This window comes from Lygodium microphyllum, chromosome 14, assembly GCF_053477565.2.
Source record: "Lygodium microphyllum isolate KBCC chromosome 14, Lygodium_microphyllum_v1.1.10, whole genome shotgun sequence".
Taxonomy (NCBI): domain Eukaryota; kingdom Viridiplantae; phylum Streptophyta; class Polypodiopsida; order Schizaeales; family Lygodiaceae; genus Lygodium; species Lygodium microphyllum.
The window spans coordinates 89,780,957-89,797,857 of NC_141148.1; the positions used below are offsets into that span (position 1 = coordinate 89,780,957).

General features: G+C 38.2%; 1 protein-coding gene across 2 annotated transcripts in view; it reads right to left on the reverse strand.

The window, feature by feature from the left end:
- Window positions 1-10,822: 10,822 nt before the first annotated feature.
- Window positions 10,823-16,901, reverse strand: part of LOC148025839 (exocyst complex component EXO70A1-like) — a 71,359-nt gene continuing 65,280 nt past the window's right edge. For both annotated transcript variants that reach the window (XM_087693099.1, XM_087693100.1), the window contains 2 exons: window positions 11,174-11,320; window positions 10,823-11,093 (listed from right to left, as the gene is read on the reverse strand). In XM_087693099.1, coding sequence (XP_087549225.1) covers window positions 10,976-11,093; window positions 11,174-11,320 — 265 coding nt within the window. In that variant the 3' untranslated portion in view covers window positions 10,823-10,975. The remainder of the gene's footprint in view (window positions 11,094-11,173; window positions 11,321-16,901) is intronic.

Consider the following 16,901-nt stretch of genomic DNA (forward strand, 5'->3'; position numbering starts at 1 on the left):
CACAAAATGCATATTAAATTAATAAATGTTTATGAGTTTAGAGTACGCACTCGTAATAAATTAAGGTTAGGATTGATTTCTAACCAGTTGATTTATTTATGTAGCTGAAGACTGCTAGGTATTCACTTTTGTCAGTTTAATTGTATTATTTTACTAACGATTGTGAATGCTTCAGTTGATGTGTAGAGATAGCAGCAGTGGCGGAGGAAAGCATTGGAGGATAGCGAGTATTCGATTTATGGATTATATTTTGATGGGCACATACCTTAGGCATGACGCCTATATTTTGTCACGCCTATTTATTGAGGCATTGGATATTTATTATTATTTTGTATGCGCATGGGCGCACGATTATGTTATTTCTATTTGGACATTGTATTGGGCGTGCCAGACTCTTTGGGCACCGTCCATTAGCTTTATTCCTATTTTGTGTTAAAGCAAACTCAAAAGCTAAAAGCTTGCTATTTTGTAATTTGGGCTATTATTTGAGCTTGAAGATGAATAATACATAAAATACATGCTTTGTGGAGCGCTCACACAATGCATGGGGGGAGATTGCACCCAATTGGTCTCTTGTTCATGTCATTCATACTTTTTACCTTGTAATTTGTGCAAAAAGTAGAGTTCTATTGTTCTTGGGGACCTTCCGGCATTCACTACGCGAGCGTACAGCATCCGATCTGTGCACCAGGCTTACCTTGGCAGTTTAGCGATTTTCTAGCTACCACTTACCCATTTACAATGGCTTATTAATCTCTTAGGATCAAGTCAGTATACACATGACAAGGGAACTATTAGGGTTAGCATTAATCAATTGGGTAAAGGTGCCATTTCTAATTGGAATTGCAATGCAGTAGCAAAAGGCAAGCAAGCTACCAATTTAATTGGACAACATACATTTAATGAAGGACTCAAAGTGTAAGGCAATATGTGATCATGAATCTCTCCAACAAGAGGACTTAGCTTAGCAAATGGATTGAAATAAGAGACTAGAGTTTAATTAGCATACCTCTTCATTGCTGCTTGGAGTAGATAAAGGAAGCTTGGTCTAAAAATGGGGATCGAATTCTCCATTAATTCAGCATGGAGAAGTAAAATACCTTCAAATTTAGTATAATCTTGAAGTAATCAATACTTGCTCTAATGGTGTAGGCTCCCTTGCTTGATCCCATGCTTTCTCTTTAAGAGTTGAAAGCTTCAAGTGGAGATTTCATGGTTGCCCATGATAAACCTTTGCATGTTGAGCTCCATGGTTTCAATTCGGATCAATGTGGCCCAAAATGGATAAAGTTCCTAGGGGCTGAGATTGAAGAGGTTTTCAATTATTTGAGAGCTTGAGAGATAAGCTTCAATGGCTATCCAAAAGTGTGTACAATGTCATTTCCTTTTGCTTAGGAAATCAAGGACTTGAAGCTTTCTCAGCCAAGGGACTGATTGGGTGAAGGTGAAGAATCATATTTTGATTGTGCATGAATGCCCTAAACTTTGTCTCTTACACATTTCATACTAGGTTAGTGTGACTAAGTATCTAATTACTATTTTTTATGCGTCTTGCTCATTACATCAAGAGCACCCCCACACTGGTTTTCACAATTTGTAAAGGGGATGCTACTTATACAAACCCTTAGTTTATGACAAGGGCTTGCCCACTACTTATAGATGTCATAGGCCTCTGTTGTGAGCACTACAAGAGCAGGTAATTGGAGAAACCCTTGATTTAGGGCTCCTTAATTTTGCACCACTACATTACTAGAGGTAATGTAGGTAGTGTATTGTAACCCATTAGCACTGCATTTGGTATCAACCCAATGTCTAAGAGGGCTTGCCCTCTTGCTAGATATGCATCTATAATTCTTGACTCGACCCCCCTCTAATACTTCTATTATAGCTGCATCTAAATCATTTAGTGTCGTGTTGTTCAAGTGTAGTTGAATCATAAATCCAAACCTCTAAATAAGAATGCAACTGAGTGGCAGGGGGTAATTGGATAGTGTTATCCAAATAAAAAACTTCATGTAGCTTTTGAGCATATGCTTTTAGACTCTCATTGAATTCTTACCAAGTCTCATTTAGGACACAACCAATATTGGCTCCCCTTTACATGAGAGAACTCCCTACGAAACACAATGTAGAATGCTTGCATAGTGGCAATCGAATTTGTTGCAAGTTGATAGTACCATTTCTTGGGGATAAAGGCGCCTCTTCCTAACCACATGTGTATTTATTACATTGATAATACCCACACACTTGTATACTCCAGGTGGCGGGTGCCCATCACTATCACTTCATAACATGTATTTCTATTTGGGTTCAATTCCTTTGTTGCAATCCCCTTGCATAGGATTCCTAAATCCCATTGAGTAGCACCACCTCACATTTAGAATTTTTCTTGCATCTCAAATAAAGTGATGGGGATCACGAAGTAATCGCATCCCTTAAGATGACAAAAGATTTTCATTACCACTAATGGGACCAATTAATTATGTATAAAGGGTCAAAGGAAGGTAAAAAATTTTGCCAACTAATTGACTTTAGGATTAAAAGTCCATTGACTTTTACTATGAACTAAGATGATCAATAAACAAAGCTAGTGGTAATGCCTAAAGCATGGATGCCACCTTGCTAAGCAGACTTACAAGGGCATGAAATTTGATACCATAATGATGTTAGGGGGAAGTAGAATTCTCCAAGGGGGATAATGTTACAATATTTTCATAATGATGTGTGTGAACACACATAAGACTGGAAGGGCACTTTTTTCCCTTTTTAGGAGGTTTTTTCCCCCAGTCTTGTATATATGCCTATTCACTTTACTTAGCCTTATAAATCTTGGTTTTCTAGACTTCTCAATATACTTTGACTTGTGCTTTCTGAAGCTTCCTCTTCTCCTAGCTATGTGCTTGCATTCTTGCAACACTAAATTCAAAAATTGGTATTAGAATGGGTTTTGACATGCTGGCCAGAGTCACCAATACCCCCCACTTGATTTCCTTAGATTTGGATGAGATGTGACGAGCATTCTTAGATGGATGTCTATTGTGAGGCAACCCTCACATTGTAAGATTTTCAATTGGGGCTCATTTTGGCCTCCATTTGCACCACTGCCAATATTGCACATGCTATTTCATCATATTGTACAAAATTTTTGATATTAGTCGATTTTGTAGGTAAGAGTCATTGTAGTCTCCTTGATACTATGCTACATAGCACATGTTGGTTTTGTGAATATTTTCCTCTTTATATGTACAATGTTTGCATCAAGTATAGTCAATGGCTATGGCTAGCAATAATGATGCATTTTGTATATTGGTTGTTGAGGACAAGATAGATGGAATCAAGTATCCATTGTGGGCTTATATGATGTTCCATTTATAGGTTTCCAAAGGGGCTTTGGAACATTGTACTTGGAATTGAAAGATGTCTTACTGCCCGAGGTGCTCACTTTAGACCATATAATACCTTTTTCAATCTACATTTTTTTTTTCTTGCCCCTTCTATACATAAAACCACGAGGTTGAAAAAATCCACTTTCTCATGTAAATCATTATTTAGAAATATAGTTTAAATATCCAATTGATGTATATTTCAACCATTATAAGTTACAATTTCTAATGTAGATCACCATTTAGAAATGCAATTTTGATATCCAATTGTTATACATTCCAACCATTGTAAGTGACTAATGCACGAATGCGAGGAATAGTTGTCATGTGGCAAGTGGAAGCAAAGACCTCATCAAAATGAATGATTTTCTCCTAAGTAGAAAAGACATAATGAATTGTACATCTATCATAAGCAAACTTCATGCTCAAGCCAATCTTGGCAAGTGTAGAACCTTACAACAAATTCTTTTTTATCTTTGATACTTACAAAGAATCCATAAGTGTGAAAGTACTATCACTTACAACTACCAATACTATTTTTCCAACTCCTTTAATAAGATAAGAGGAGTTATTGGCACATGTCACAGTATATCCTTAGGGACCAAGAGAAGTGAATATATTGCTTTAAAAAATAATATGCTTCCTGGCACCACTATTAAAGTACCACACATCATAATCCATTCACAAACATACTACAATCATGTAGAGAAGGGTCATACCTACATTGTGCACTAAATATCCACTCTCTATCCTACACGATATTTGTAGATCCTAACTTAGAAGGAGATGCATTTGCAAATAGCCAGACAACCTCTTTCTTCTTAGCTCTTTTGTAACCAATTTAGGGCAATCCTTAATGACATGATCTTTTGCTTATAGTACTCGTAAAACATTCGACTCTCTTTTTTCTTCTTATCCTTGTCAACCTTCTTTGCCTAAATAGCATTTGCAAATTTGTGCTCACTAGTAGAAAAGGAAGCTTTTCCTTTGTCCTTCTAATTGGCTGCAACTTGATCTATAATATGAATAATGGACCTATTTTGTCTAGATTATTCTTCTTGCAACAAAACAGAAACCAACTCATCAAATGACCAAGCATTTAGATTTCCTTTCAACCATTAGGAATAGATACAAACCTCTTATAAGAATCAAGAAGAACATTGAGAACAATCTACACAAGTGAACTATCAGGAAAAATCTCATTTATACTTAACCGCTCCTAAGATCTTTGACCTTTGTCGAAAAACTATTTGTGAATTCACCTTCATCCATATGTTTACTCTTTAACTACTATGTAGGCAAGCAACACGGGCTGCATTTCTTACTTAATACAAACATATAAATATATCCTAAATATCCTTAGATGCCTTACATGAGTGAATATGTGGGTTCATGGTGCATTTAATATACACTGCAATCAAAGTATGAGCCCTACATCTCTACCATTCCCAACAAACTACTCACAAGTAGGTGGTGGTGATATTCCAATACTAACTAGAGCAAAACCTACAACATCCTCAATTGCATCTATTTTTATTGTTTCTTCTGCACTTGCAGTTTCCAAAATTGGTATGAGAAGATACATGCATACATGACTACATGTGGATTTCATAATAGTCCAAATTATAAGCCTATTGGTGCTTCCATGGAGATAGGTTTGAAGTTGAGCCTTCATGATGCCGAAGATAGTTTTTATATCTTCCTCTATCAAAATGTTGTTGGATGCTTGATTTATGTATGCATTGTGAGGCCTGACATTCAGTTTGTAGTCTCAAAGATGAGGAGATTTATGCATAGCCCAGGCACTAAGCATTGGCATGCTAACAATAAGCAAGGAGTGTCACAATAACTAGCCCAGCTAGAATCTAAGGAAGCATGCAAATCTGGTGATAGTGATTCCCCCTTGGTACAAAACAACATGTCATAAAGTTTGTTCAATTGGATGATGGTCTAAAGTAAGGTTTTGTAAGGAAGATATATAGAGCATGTCATAAAGTGAGAATAATTGTATACATGGAGAACTCCTAAAAACCTAACCAAAAAAAAGGATTCTAAGGAAAAATATAAAGGATGATCTTGTGCATATAAGCATAAATGTGGGAATTGATTTTAATCCTCCTCATTCTTCTCTTCTTGGACTAGATACATCCTTATTGTGAAGGCACCATAGATAGCAAAACTTTGTATGCTCATGGAAACCAAAGTGAAAGTCCATAGATAATTTGAGCGTGGAAAAGAAGAAAATATTGGGAAGGTGAATAAGGGTTTCTAACATTGGCAAAGAGGGTCGCATCTCAAAGTCATAAGAAGGAAAATAAGGTAGTGACTTGATTAAAAGAAAATGAAAAGATGTGTATAATTACACAAATATTGTGGCAACTTTGCAATATTAGAATTGAAAATGGACAAGTGCATCTCTCTCACTCTCTTTTATTATTTTTTAACCCTTTCCATCCTCTTCGTTTGATTTCCCAGCTTCCCTCTCCTATATTGCCAAAGCCCCCTTGTTGATAGAGTATTGTTGCCTTAGAAAGAACAAGGAGGATCTTTTCTGGAAAAACAATAGTACCTCTAGGATTCCACATGCTCTCTAATATTGCCAAAGTCCCCTTGTTGATAGAATATTGTTGCCTTAGAAAGAACAAGGAGGATCTTTTTTGGAAAAACAATAGTACCTCTACTAGAATTCCACATGGCTAACACAATAATCCCATATAATATGTATGTATGTATGTATGTATGCGCGAGCGTGTGCCCCTTGCTCCTCCCTCCTTCTATCCCCCTCATCTAATTAGTAGTTAATAAGGCCATATGATCCTTGCTCGTGACATTCTTAATTATTCAATTAGCATAGAAAAGAATTGCCATGAATGCTGCTAGTCCCTCCCTCCCTTTGTTCATGTGCACACACGTGTATGCATTAGGTCATCTTCCACTAGGTGCCTCCCTTTAGCTTTGTTGACCCCATCATGGAGAAAATGGAGCAAGTAAGAAAATGAAGGGAGCACCAAAATAAGTTGAGGAATATAAATTTTCAAAGCAAGTGCTACAATTTCATCTTAGAAAAATATTTCTAATTGTTTCTTCAAAGGATGTTGTGTTTAGTGTGAAATTGAGGTGCAATTGAGAGCCGATAGTATCAATTGTAATTATTTTAGTTTGGATAGAGTCTCACTAAAATACTTAAATGCATACATTGTAAAATCCAATCAAAAGGTCACAACAGTGGGCTAGATGTCCGAAAACCTAGAGAGTTTCATGCGTGTGCAAACTTATGGGCTGCTTGTTCTTGCTTATCTTTTTGTGATTTTATGAGAGAAGGAGAGGGAAAGAGTGAGTGTAATAGTGAGGGAGTTAGTTGAGAGAAGCTCTTGTTATTTATCTTCTCATAATGTATCCTTTCATGGTGATAAATGAGATTGAGGAAGTGCATATGAGGCAGAGTAGAGAGGGAGTGAGAAATGTGTTGAGAAGCTTGCTTTGCTCTATTTTTTCTTCCCTTCTTCTCCATCTTTACCACTCTATAACATCTGGAAGGTGAATGTGGGACATGGAGCGACTAAGGAGGAGCATCGCGTGGATTGTGGAGCTTGCTTATCGAGATGTTATGAATATGATAAAGTAAAGTTGGCAAGTATGCTTGTTACACATGTACTTTGAGTCATTCTATTTTGTATGTGGTTGATAGGTTTGTTGTAAGGTCATCTTGTATTTGAGTCAGCAAGTTGTTCATGGTCCTTCAACTTTGACTCAAATTTTCTCTCTTCTTACCATTTACTAAAAAGGGATTTTTTTCTTTTTAATACCCTAATATTTAGACTTTGAATTTTTCATCTCATGCTCTTAGATCTTACTCTATATTTGTGCCTACACATCTAGCATATTGATTGTGGATTGTTGCTATTGCACCATTGAATATGTTGCCAAGAGTTACCTAGACAAGTTGCTTAGTGGATGAGTGTCTAAATGGTTTTCCCTTGTGTGCATCATTAAAGGGGTGAATGCCTCAAATGGTTCTTTATTATGTTAGGGCATGTTCTCAAGGGGATGTGAGAACTAGATTTCCTTTTGAGCACAAAATTGATGGGGATGCTTCTCTTCTTTAGGGTACTCCATTCAAACTTTGCATTATGACTTCCATTTGAATATCAAATGACACATATATGGGTGATTTAGATTTTTAGGCAATTTTGTGATATCCATGCAACTTGATTGTGGCATGCACATGACTTTAGGAGTTTGTATACACTTCTCTAGTTAGGGTGTTGATTGACAATCCCTTTCTATTTATTTAATATTCAAATGGATGTCATGATGCATAGTGAGTAAATATAATTGTTGAAAAATACAAATACCTTTAAAAATATTTAACAGTAAGACATGCCTTGATAATTTCATCTTAATGAAAAAATTTGGGTTACATAACCCTTTGATCATCTTTTATAACTAACAACGCATATGAACTAATAGTTTAAATGCATGTTAAGAGGACTTCTCGCTACCTAGTAAATGAGGATATTCACTTATTCTCAAGGCATATTGTGAGACTGTATTACTCTAACATCTTTTGTATTAGAGACAATTGCATTACTTAACACTTACATAAAATAAAATATCTTGAATTTTACTATAGCTTAAAATTCATCTTCACCTTGTAAAGGTTAAGTATCTGAGGGTGAATGGCTCTATTCAAAAATAAAAATCTATAATTCCTTGTAAAATTTTAAATTGTTGTAAGTTGCAATGTTGTAATTAGTTGCTGTTGATAGAGTTGTAGCAGTCTACATATATAATGTCAATAGTAGAGCTTGCTAATTCTTAGTAGAATCACGTAAAAGATAAGGAAAAACTAACATAAACACAATGAGGCGATAAATGCTATTAAACTAAATAAAATACCTCCAAACTAGAGTTGTCTCATATGAAAATATTAGTAAAGAAATATAACAAGAATTTTAAGGTATTGAGAAAATATTCACGTGTGCAAAGTCAATATTCCACAAACTCAATAGGGACGAATTTCGAGAAGTGTGAAATATTATCAGATAATATATGAAAAAGATAGTAGGGTCTATTAACCATGCAAATCTATACATTTTAGTATTATGTATAACCTTCCATGGCTAAAAAAAACATGCTTCACATAATCTATCCACATGATAATGTCCTCAAGTCCATGGATATGAAGTCAAATACAACAAAATAATGAAATTAAAAATTATGATTAACCTAACCTCTTACAATAATTTATAAACAGACTGACAAGTTAAGTACAAAAGCAAGGATCAGATTCTCTCTTTTCAAAAAATGAGATATAAGTAATGAATTATCCTCATTAAGCTAGCTAATGAGATAATCACCGAGAGCGATTGAAAAATCCACTAGTCTTAGCCTTAAGAAGATGAAAGGTGATTAGTACATTGAAATCAACACTTGTAGATGGATTAAGTATGCTTAAAAGAAAGAAACATTAGATTAAATTAAATGGCCCATCCAGTAGATGGAAAACATCATGCAAAAAATTTTGGTAATAACACTAAAGCAATTAGGCTACTAATAATGGCATAAACTATTCTAATATGATGATGTATCTAGGACTTATTGGCCTCCATAATTTAAGAAAAATGTTAAAAACTTTATTATTAAAGAAATATAGAAATATTTAGTATACAATTCCATTTCCTAATATAGTTATGAAAATATCCTTCAATTTTAAATATATGAAAAACTAGTCAAGTGTTTACACATGTTTGAGCTAATGCATTATTATAATCTAGAGCCTATTTTGCACATGAGTAACACTACTATAGTCTACAATCAAGTTTGCATCGAATGTGAAATTTTATAGACATTGTATATTTAGAATCTCCAATTTTACATAAGAGTATATGAATTTGTGCCTAAAGTTTCCTAGAACTTAATGATTGGTTACTATATTTAAGTATGAGTGATGGGCCACATGTTCAAATCTCTCCTAACTAGTATAGAATTAGCAAAATGTATGTAAGTTTTACACATTTACAAGTTCTACAACTTGCTTTTCACATGAAGTGAATACTCTTCATGGTTTAAGAGAGAGTTTTGGTCAATCACTTAGTTACTCTTGTACTATATATAGTTCAAGCAATACTTATGAATACAAAAGCAATCATTGTAGTAAATAAAAAGATGACCTCCTAAAAATAATATTTTTTTCTTAATAACATTTATCAACAATCAATTAATTAATTATAAATATAAACTTGAAGATTTTGGCATTGACACTAATGCGACCTAACTCTGAAAATATGATAACTATAAACTATTTGTGAGTGAGAAACACTACTAGAAGTTTGATTACCTTGAAATGTTAACAAGCACCAACTTAAGGCCAAGTTTGGAAAGTAAAGAATTCAAGTGGATAATACCATGGAAATTATCAAGGAAAGAATCTAGCATCTTTGGAGTTTGGAAGCATGCAAGGTAAAGTTAAAACATTAAAGCAATCAAAATGTTTCACAAGAATCAAAGTTTGAATCATAGAACTTACACTAGCACAACTTTTGGCATGGCTAGGTAAAATTGCCAACATGAAAGCAACCAGAAAGGAGGAAAAATGGGCACTTTATCGAGGTAGTAAAGCTATCTCTAGGTCATGATGTATTTATTTAGTAACTTTTCAAGCTTTAGCAATTGGTTTTCTTTTTATGCCCATAGCACCAAGACATGGGATGTAACTATAACCTTGATGTGTATCTCTCATCCTATATGCCTTTGAGGTGTCTAAAAGGACATTAAATAACCTTTCCCCTGTGTGTGCACGCATGTGTGCGCGTGTGTGTGATTTTATACAAAGCATTGCTACTTTCCTTCATGGATAATTGAATATCACAATTTCAAAAACTATTGCTCTCCCTTACGTAAAAGTGTAACATGAAAATCATATTTTTGACATATCCGGAATTTTTAAAAAACCTACATTGTTCTGAGAGCTCTTTTTTCAAACTACTTGAAGTTCTGTTCCTTATCACCGATTTAACTTATGTACCTAGATCACCATTCTCAGTACACTACAGGGATAATTCATCACTTACATGGCAATTACTATTTCCAATCCCTGAATGCCAATTACAGACTTTCAAGTGATTTGTGCTATAATGTTATCACTATGGCATCAATACTGGCAATTTGAACACTCGCATCACTTTCTTGTTACGAGAGAGGATTCTAGCCCTTGCATGTAAAGAGATGTTGCTCAAGATGCATTGTTATCTGCAAAGCTTTGGGTGCATGTGAATGTGCACTGACAAACTTTCAGTAGCACCATATCAAACTTGTGAAACCAAAAGAACTCAAAAACACTGGAACCCTTCCACGGACATAGACTACCTTTCCCTACTGGGATTGACTTGACAACCCTTGTAACAGATGCAGTGTAGCTTTCACAGAGAAGCAAGGGTGAAAAAAAGGACAACTTAAATTGGATTGGCATCTCCTGCTCCATTACATATTAATCACCTGTGTACTTACACACATATACTCTGTGTTCATCAATGTCCAGGCCTTACTATACATGGTTCAACTGTATATATTGTACAGGGAGATGGACAAGATCAGCGCCGTGGCTCTGCCCTCGTCTTCCCTTCAAAAAATTCTCCAAGTAAGGCTTCCAGCTCTTCAGGACTATACCTTACATATTTCTGGGGATTTTTACCACTCTCCATCAAAGAGCTTCAGCATAAGCGTGCCATTAGAATAAAACCAATAAAATGATTAAAACATACTGAAGTTTAAGTTGGTAGGGCACTTACCCAAACCGTTTTAAGAATGAACGGTAAGCAGGCAACAGAACTTCAGCAACACTCAAGCGGAGGGACTCACGAAGCTCAATGTCTGGAACAAACCACTGAGACTGCCGTTGATGTAACTCATCAAATTGACCATTGAAATTCTTGAATCTGTTTCAAAACAAAAAAATGCCACTGATAAACTTGGTTCATGGTAACACGATCATTCAAGGTTCATGGTGGTAGGTTCTTAATGCTAATGTTGTTAGCAGATATGTTAGTTCATGTGTGAGCCTGTGCATGTTCCAAAGGCTGGGCACACTCAGATATTTTAGGTACTTATTCATTTCTCATTTTCATAGTGATTTAGGAATTTATTGCTGGCCGACAAACATTTAATGCTGGCTGACCTGATCATATTGATGGCATATTTTTGGCCTATTTATTCAAGCACTCCCTCATCTTGTGTCATTCATTGTATCACTTTGCGTACTTCCATAGGAGGGACTAGTGGAAAGAGGGAGCCAGTGCCAATGCCCATATAGTCAGTGACTCATGTTGCTTATGGATTCTATAAGGTCTTGGTATATGGATTCCATTTTTGAAAAGCATCTTTTTGTGTAGTGTTCTTCTTTCCTTTGCAATGTTTCTATTTTCTCTTTTCTCTTGTGTTACACAGTCTATGACAGCAGTTTTCTACGCTTCCATTGCTACATCCACTTTTGTCATGATATCAAATTTTAGGTTGGGCTTTGCTCCTGCCTGGTGATCAGCCCATTTGAGGTGTGCTGGTGCTGATTTTTTCTGTTGCAGATCTGTGTTTTGAGTTTTCTGATGCTGATTGGATTTTTTGGACTGCTGCAACCGTGTCTACAGCTTGGGTGACCTTCTCTGTTGCCAAAATGGTCTGTTTTCTGATGTTGTAATCTGTTTTTTGCAGCCTGCCATCTATGTTTACCGTTTTCATGATTGTTTCAGGGTTGGGGACTTGTTATTGACTCTCTTCACTCTGCATTTTCCCCGGCAGCATCTGCATTTTGTGTTTGCAGGTTGAGGGGACCTGTTATGCCTGCTCACGTTGCATTTTACTGATCAGCATCTGTGTCTTGCTCTTTTGATTCTACGCAAGGCTGGGCGATAGTGTTTTCAGGCTGTGGTAGCTGCCAGCTTTGTATTTTGCCCTTTCTTGGTTGAGATTTATATGTTTTTGCAGCAGTATCTTCTTTTTTTATCAACTTCTTTGTGATCCACTACTCAACTCTAGAGAGTTCTTTTGTATCCGTTGTCCTGTTCTTTCGCTACACTTTGGTTACGGTTGATCCTTTCTCTATGTGCTTTCTTTCCTGCTTGAACTCTTGAAACTACAGTGAGTCTATTTTTGTTGGCACATCTCCATCCCTGAAGTTTCCTTGCCTCTACTCATCTTCCCTGTGTGTCCCTCAACATGGCTCCTATGGCTTCTCATACTGATGAGCCGCATGTAGACATTGTTTACTCATCTATGAGTGATATGTTGGAGACTTGTTGTGTTCAAATACAAGTTTCGGCGAGCATACTATCTCTTGGTGCTCTAGTTGTTCTAGTTTCAGAGAGGGGTAACATATAGATGAAGAAGTTGTCTCAATGCTATTATTGTGTCAAGAAGGGACATCCCTAGAAGGATTGCAATACATTAGCAGGTTTGTAAGAGCAAGAGCGGAAGTGACAGAGGGTAACGACTCTGCTGGTGAGTCTTCATCATCTATAGGTCTAGGTTTAGGCTTTAGCCTTGTAGCCTAGTAATGGCTACCAGAGCCTTCCTTCCAGGTTGCTAGTATAGGTGATGCAGGTCATCCCTCCATGACTCTCCAAGGTGTGAGAGGGTGGAGAGGTGGAACAGGTAAGCCTCGTCTATATTAATATATACAAAAGCATAGGTTCTAGAGCAAGACTTGACGCATCGATTGACGTCTAGTAGCTTTTCAAATCCTGGAGTTGGGATTGACTTCCACATTCATGATTGGCTATTTGATAGGCTGGGCACAATCAGATATTTTAGGCATTTTTTATTTGTCATTTTCATGGTGATTTAGACATTTATTACTGGCCAACCTGATCATATTGATGGCATATTTCTGGCCTATTTATTCAGGTGCTCCCTCTTATGTCATTCATTGTATCACTGCATATTTCCATGGTATGGACCGGTGGAGAGAGGAAGCTAGTACCATTGTCCATACAATTGATGACTCATGTTGTTTCTATATTCTCTCGTCTTGGTATATGAATTCCATCTCCCAAACATCTTTTTCTTTCTAAGTTCTTGTGCAGTGTTCTTCTTTCCTTTGCAAAGTTTCTCTTTTCTATTTTCTCTCGTGTTACCCAATCTGTGACAACAATTTTCTACACTTCCATTGCTGCATCCACTTCTAATGGATGCTCCCTTTTCCTTAGACTCTTCCTTCTTGCTTGTTCAACTTGTTTGCTTGTGGAAGTTGGTTCTTCAAAAGACCCAATTGCACCTTGTGGAGGATCGCTTGGCCACTAACTCTTTCCAAATGGAATTGCTAGCAACGTCCAACCTAATTTGTGGAATGGGAAGCGAGAGGCTAGTCCTAAATTTAATTGCATGGCACACCTAGGCTTATCTTCAATTTCTGCATTGGTAACTTGCTAGGGATTGATGTCTTTCCGCACCACCACAAGACTTTTTCATATCCCTCGAGGTTATAGGGACTTGTGGGTGTGCCTTTTGATGACACTGCAACCTAGACAGCCCTTCCCTACCCCCGTTTCTGATCATCCTTGAGAGGATCAAGACCTTGCAAATTGTCTCTCCATCTAGAAAAGGCCTTGGCTAATCAATTATAGCATATTATGATTAAGAACCACCGTTGGCTGGTGGTCACTAAGGCCAATACTATCTGGGGCTTGTGCAAATCTCAGGATTGGTGGAAAAGGATTGGTGGACAACTTGACATGATTGAGGTGGCCGATATTCTCCCTCCACAACTAGTTCCTTTGCACTTTAGGTTATATTGTGTCTTTGTACTCTTGTTCATGCTGTACTTTTGAGATTATGTGTTGGTAATTAATACAATTAACTTTTATGTGGAAAAAAACCCGAGAGAGAGAGAGAGAGAGATGAACAATCAACTCATTACGGGGAAAAAAAAAGATATACGACCAACAATTCTTTTGTCCACTAGATCTGTTTCCATGCGTTCTGCATCTTACTGTCACACAGCCCTAGGGGAATTATTGCAGCCCGGTGCCTCATGCAGGTCTGAGGAATTGCCGCAGACAGGCGCATGAACCTGTGCAGACTGCTGCGCAGACTTGCAGACCAGAGAAATCCAATGCGTGAACCTGTGCATACTTGCAGATGAGAAAAGTCCAGCAACCAGTAGGAAGACCATGATCTGTGCAGTCTGGGCAGAGCAACCTCCAAGGTGAAGCAACTGGACTGTGGAGTGATTCAGTGACCTGCAAGGTGAAGAGACCTGCAGAGAGGGTTGCAGTCCAAGCAGAGTGCTGTCCATGCAGGCACTTGCACCAGGGCAATGCCTCCATGTGGGCAGCAAAAACAGGAGTGGGACAACCTTCAGTGATTGCATGCAGTGACCTGAAGCAGGGCAACATCTCTGTGCAGGCAGCAACCTGATGCACATGCACACACACAAAGAAGGTTTTGGGGGGGGGGGGGGGGAGGGGGGGTTGGGTGGGGGATAATATGCCTGAGTTATATTTCTATATATTAATTTAAACTTCTTCACGAAAAGAAAAAGGAAGAAAATGTCTGAGCTCAATACAGCTTTCATAGATTACATGATGGAAGTCTTGGGACTGGATTCTAAGGCGGAAGATGAAATGGTGGCATGTATTAAGGAGATGGCTCCATGCCCCAATACACAGACAGCTGTGAAATGCAGCAAACATGATGCAGACAATTCCATGATGATCTCTGAAGCTCTATCCCTTTTGAGTCTCCCCGTGCTTGTATGCGCAGGCTACTAATCCCTCTGAGGATTCCCAGGACTTGGATTGGGCTCATTTGCTACAATTTGCTAGGTCTTTGTTGGGAGAATATGCTCAACATAATTGTAGCAATATTCTGAATTGTGATGAAGAGGACATTGTGGATGCTCATGTTGACACACAGAAAGAGCTTGGCTCCTCCTCCATTTTTATGAGTGTGGAGTCATCCTTTTTTTCACAACCAAGATTTCAGTGCTACCTTGGATCCATCAGTTGACTTCCATTTTACAGTGTGATTGTGAAGAGGAGATTTTTGTGGGCCCTAGGGGATTTTATGAGGTAATGCTTACATTAGTCAAGGATCAAGACAACCTTTTGGGCAGGCTGCCCTTCTTCTTTGATAAGAATTGGTGCATGTGGTGCCGTGGAGACCCATGGTTGATTTCCAATGCTTGCTTAAGCAAGAATGTCCCGTGTGGATTGAGGTGGAAAACTTTCATGCAGTGCATTGGAATCTATTAAGGGATGCAATGGCAGCCATTGGCCTTGTTAAGTACCCCCAAGTATCGAAGCGGGCAACTCAAATCAACTATGCATGTTGGCAGGAATTCAAAGGCCTCGTCACCAAGTCGTGGCTGAACCTCCAAGGCCATGGCCTAGGTGGTACCTGAAGATCCTAGGAATCAATGGGAGAAATGACTGCTCAAAGACAACCATCCCCAAAGAGTAAATGGCGGGTAAAGAACTTCATGATGAGTAGGTGGCCCCGGAAACAGTTGGGAGGGAGGGGCCCCCTCTAAAGTTGAAAAAATAGAAGCTCCCTCTGAGGGTGAAGAAGTAGGGCTCCCCTCTGAAGCTGAAGAATAAGTAGAAGCCCTCGCTGAGGGCAAAGAAAGTACATCACCCTTTGCGAGAGATAGGGAATCTAAAAACTCATTGATCACAGACTCTGAATCATTTGATGATGAAGGAAGTGCTGCCAATCGTGCCAAAGAAGGTATCTGGGGTGTCAAAGATGTCAAAGAACTCCCAAAGGTGGCCTCTCGAACTTGAGTGGTTGAGGGTGGGAAAAGATAAGGCCCATGCAGAGCCAAGGGCGAGCAATAGTTGGTGTCTCTCAATGGAGAGGATTGCCGAGCCAAGTAATGGAATGTGTCCAACAGCCACTATCTCTCGAAGGAGCCGACTAGCAAGGAGACGATATCCAACAATCACTGTCTCTCGAGGGAGTGGACTGCAGAACCGTGGGTTGTTGAGGTGGCACTCTTGAAATCCTAGAAGAAGTAGAAGCAATCTCCGTAGAGCATTGTGGCGATCGCGAGGAGGCTGTGGCACTTGATAATCCTCCTTGTGCTCGAGAGGGCTTATTGAGCATCAGATGTGTCTTACTGCTTGGAGCATGAAAAATCTAAAAGTCGGTGCAGAGTAAACTTTGTAACCCAAAAGGGAGAGGTGGCACGACGAGTGCCAGGGAATAAATACATATACTCCGGCAGTGTGGGAAGCAAAGATCCTTGTCGGCAAGCATCGGTGGAGGGTCCAATGATGCAGGAAGAGGAGCACCTAGTGGTTTGTCCATCTGCTTGTCGAGAACACAACATTGGAGTGCCAACCTATAAAAGGAAGGGTGGGAGGGAGAGGAAGAGAAGGGTATCTCTATCTCTCGGTGATGCAACAAAAGAGGGAAAATTAGTAGATGATGCCGAACCCACAACCTGTCTTTCCCTTCTCTAATGTAGAAGGATCTTCATGGCTCACTGAGCACCTCTAGCTTTGATATCGTGTTAGAAATGAC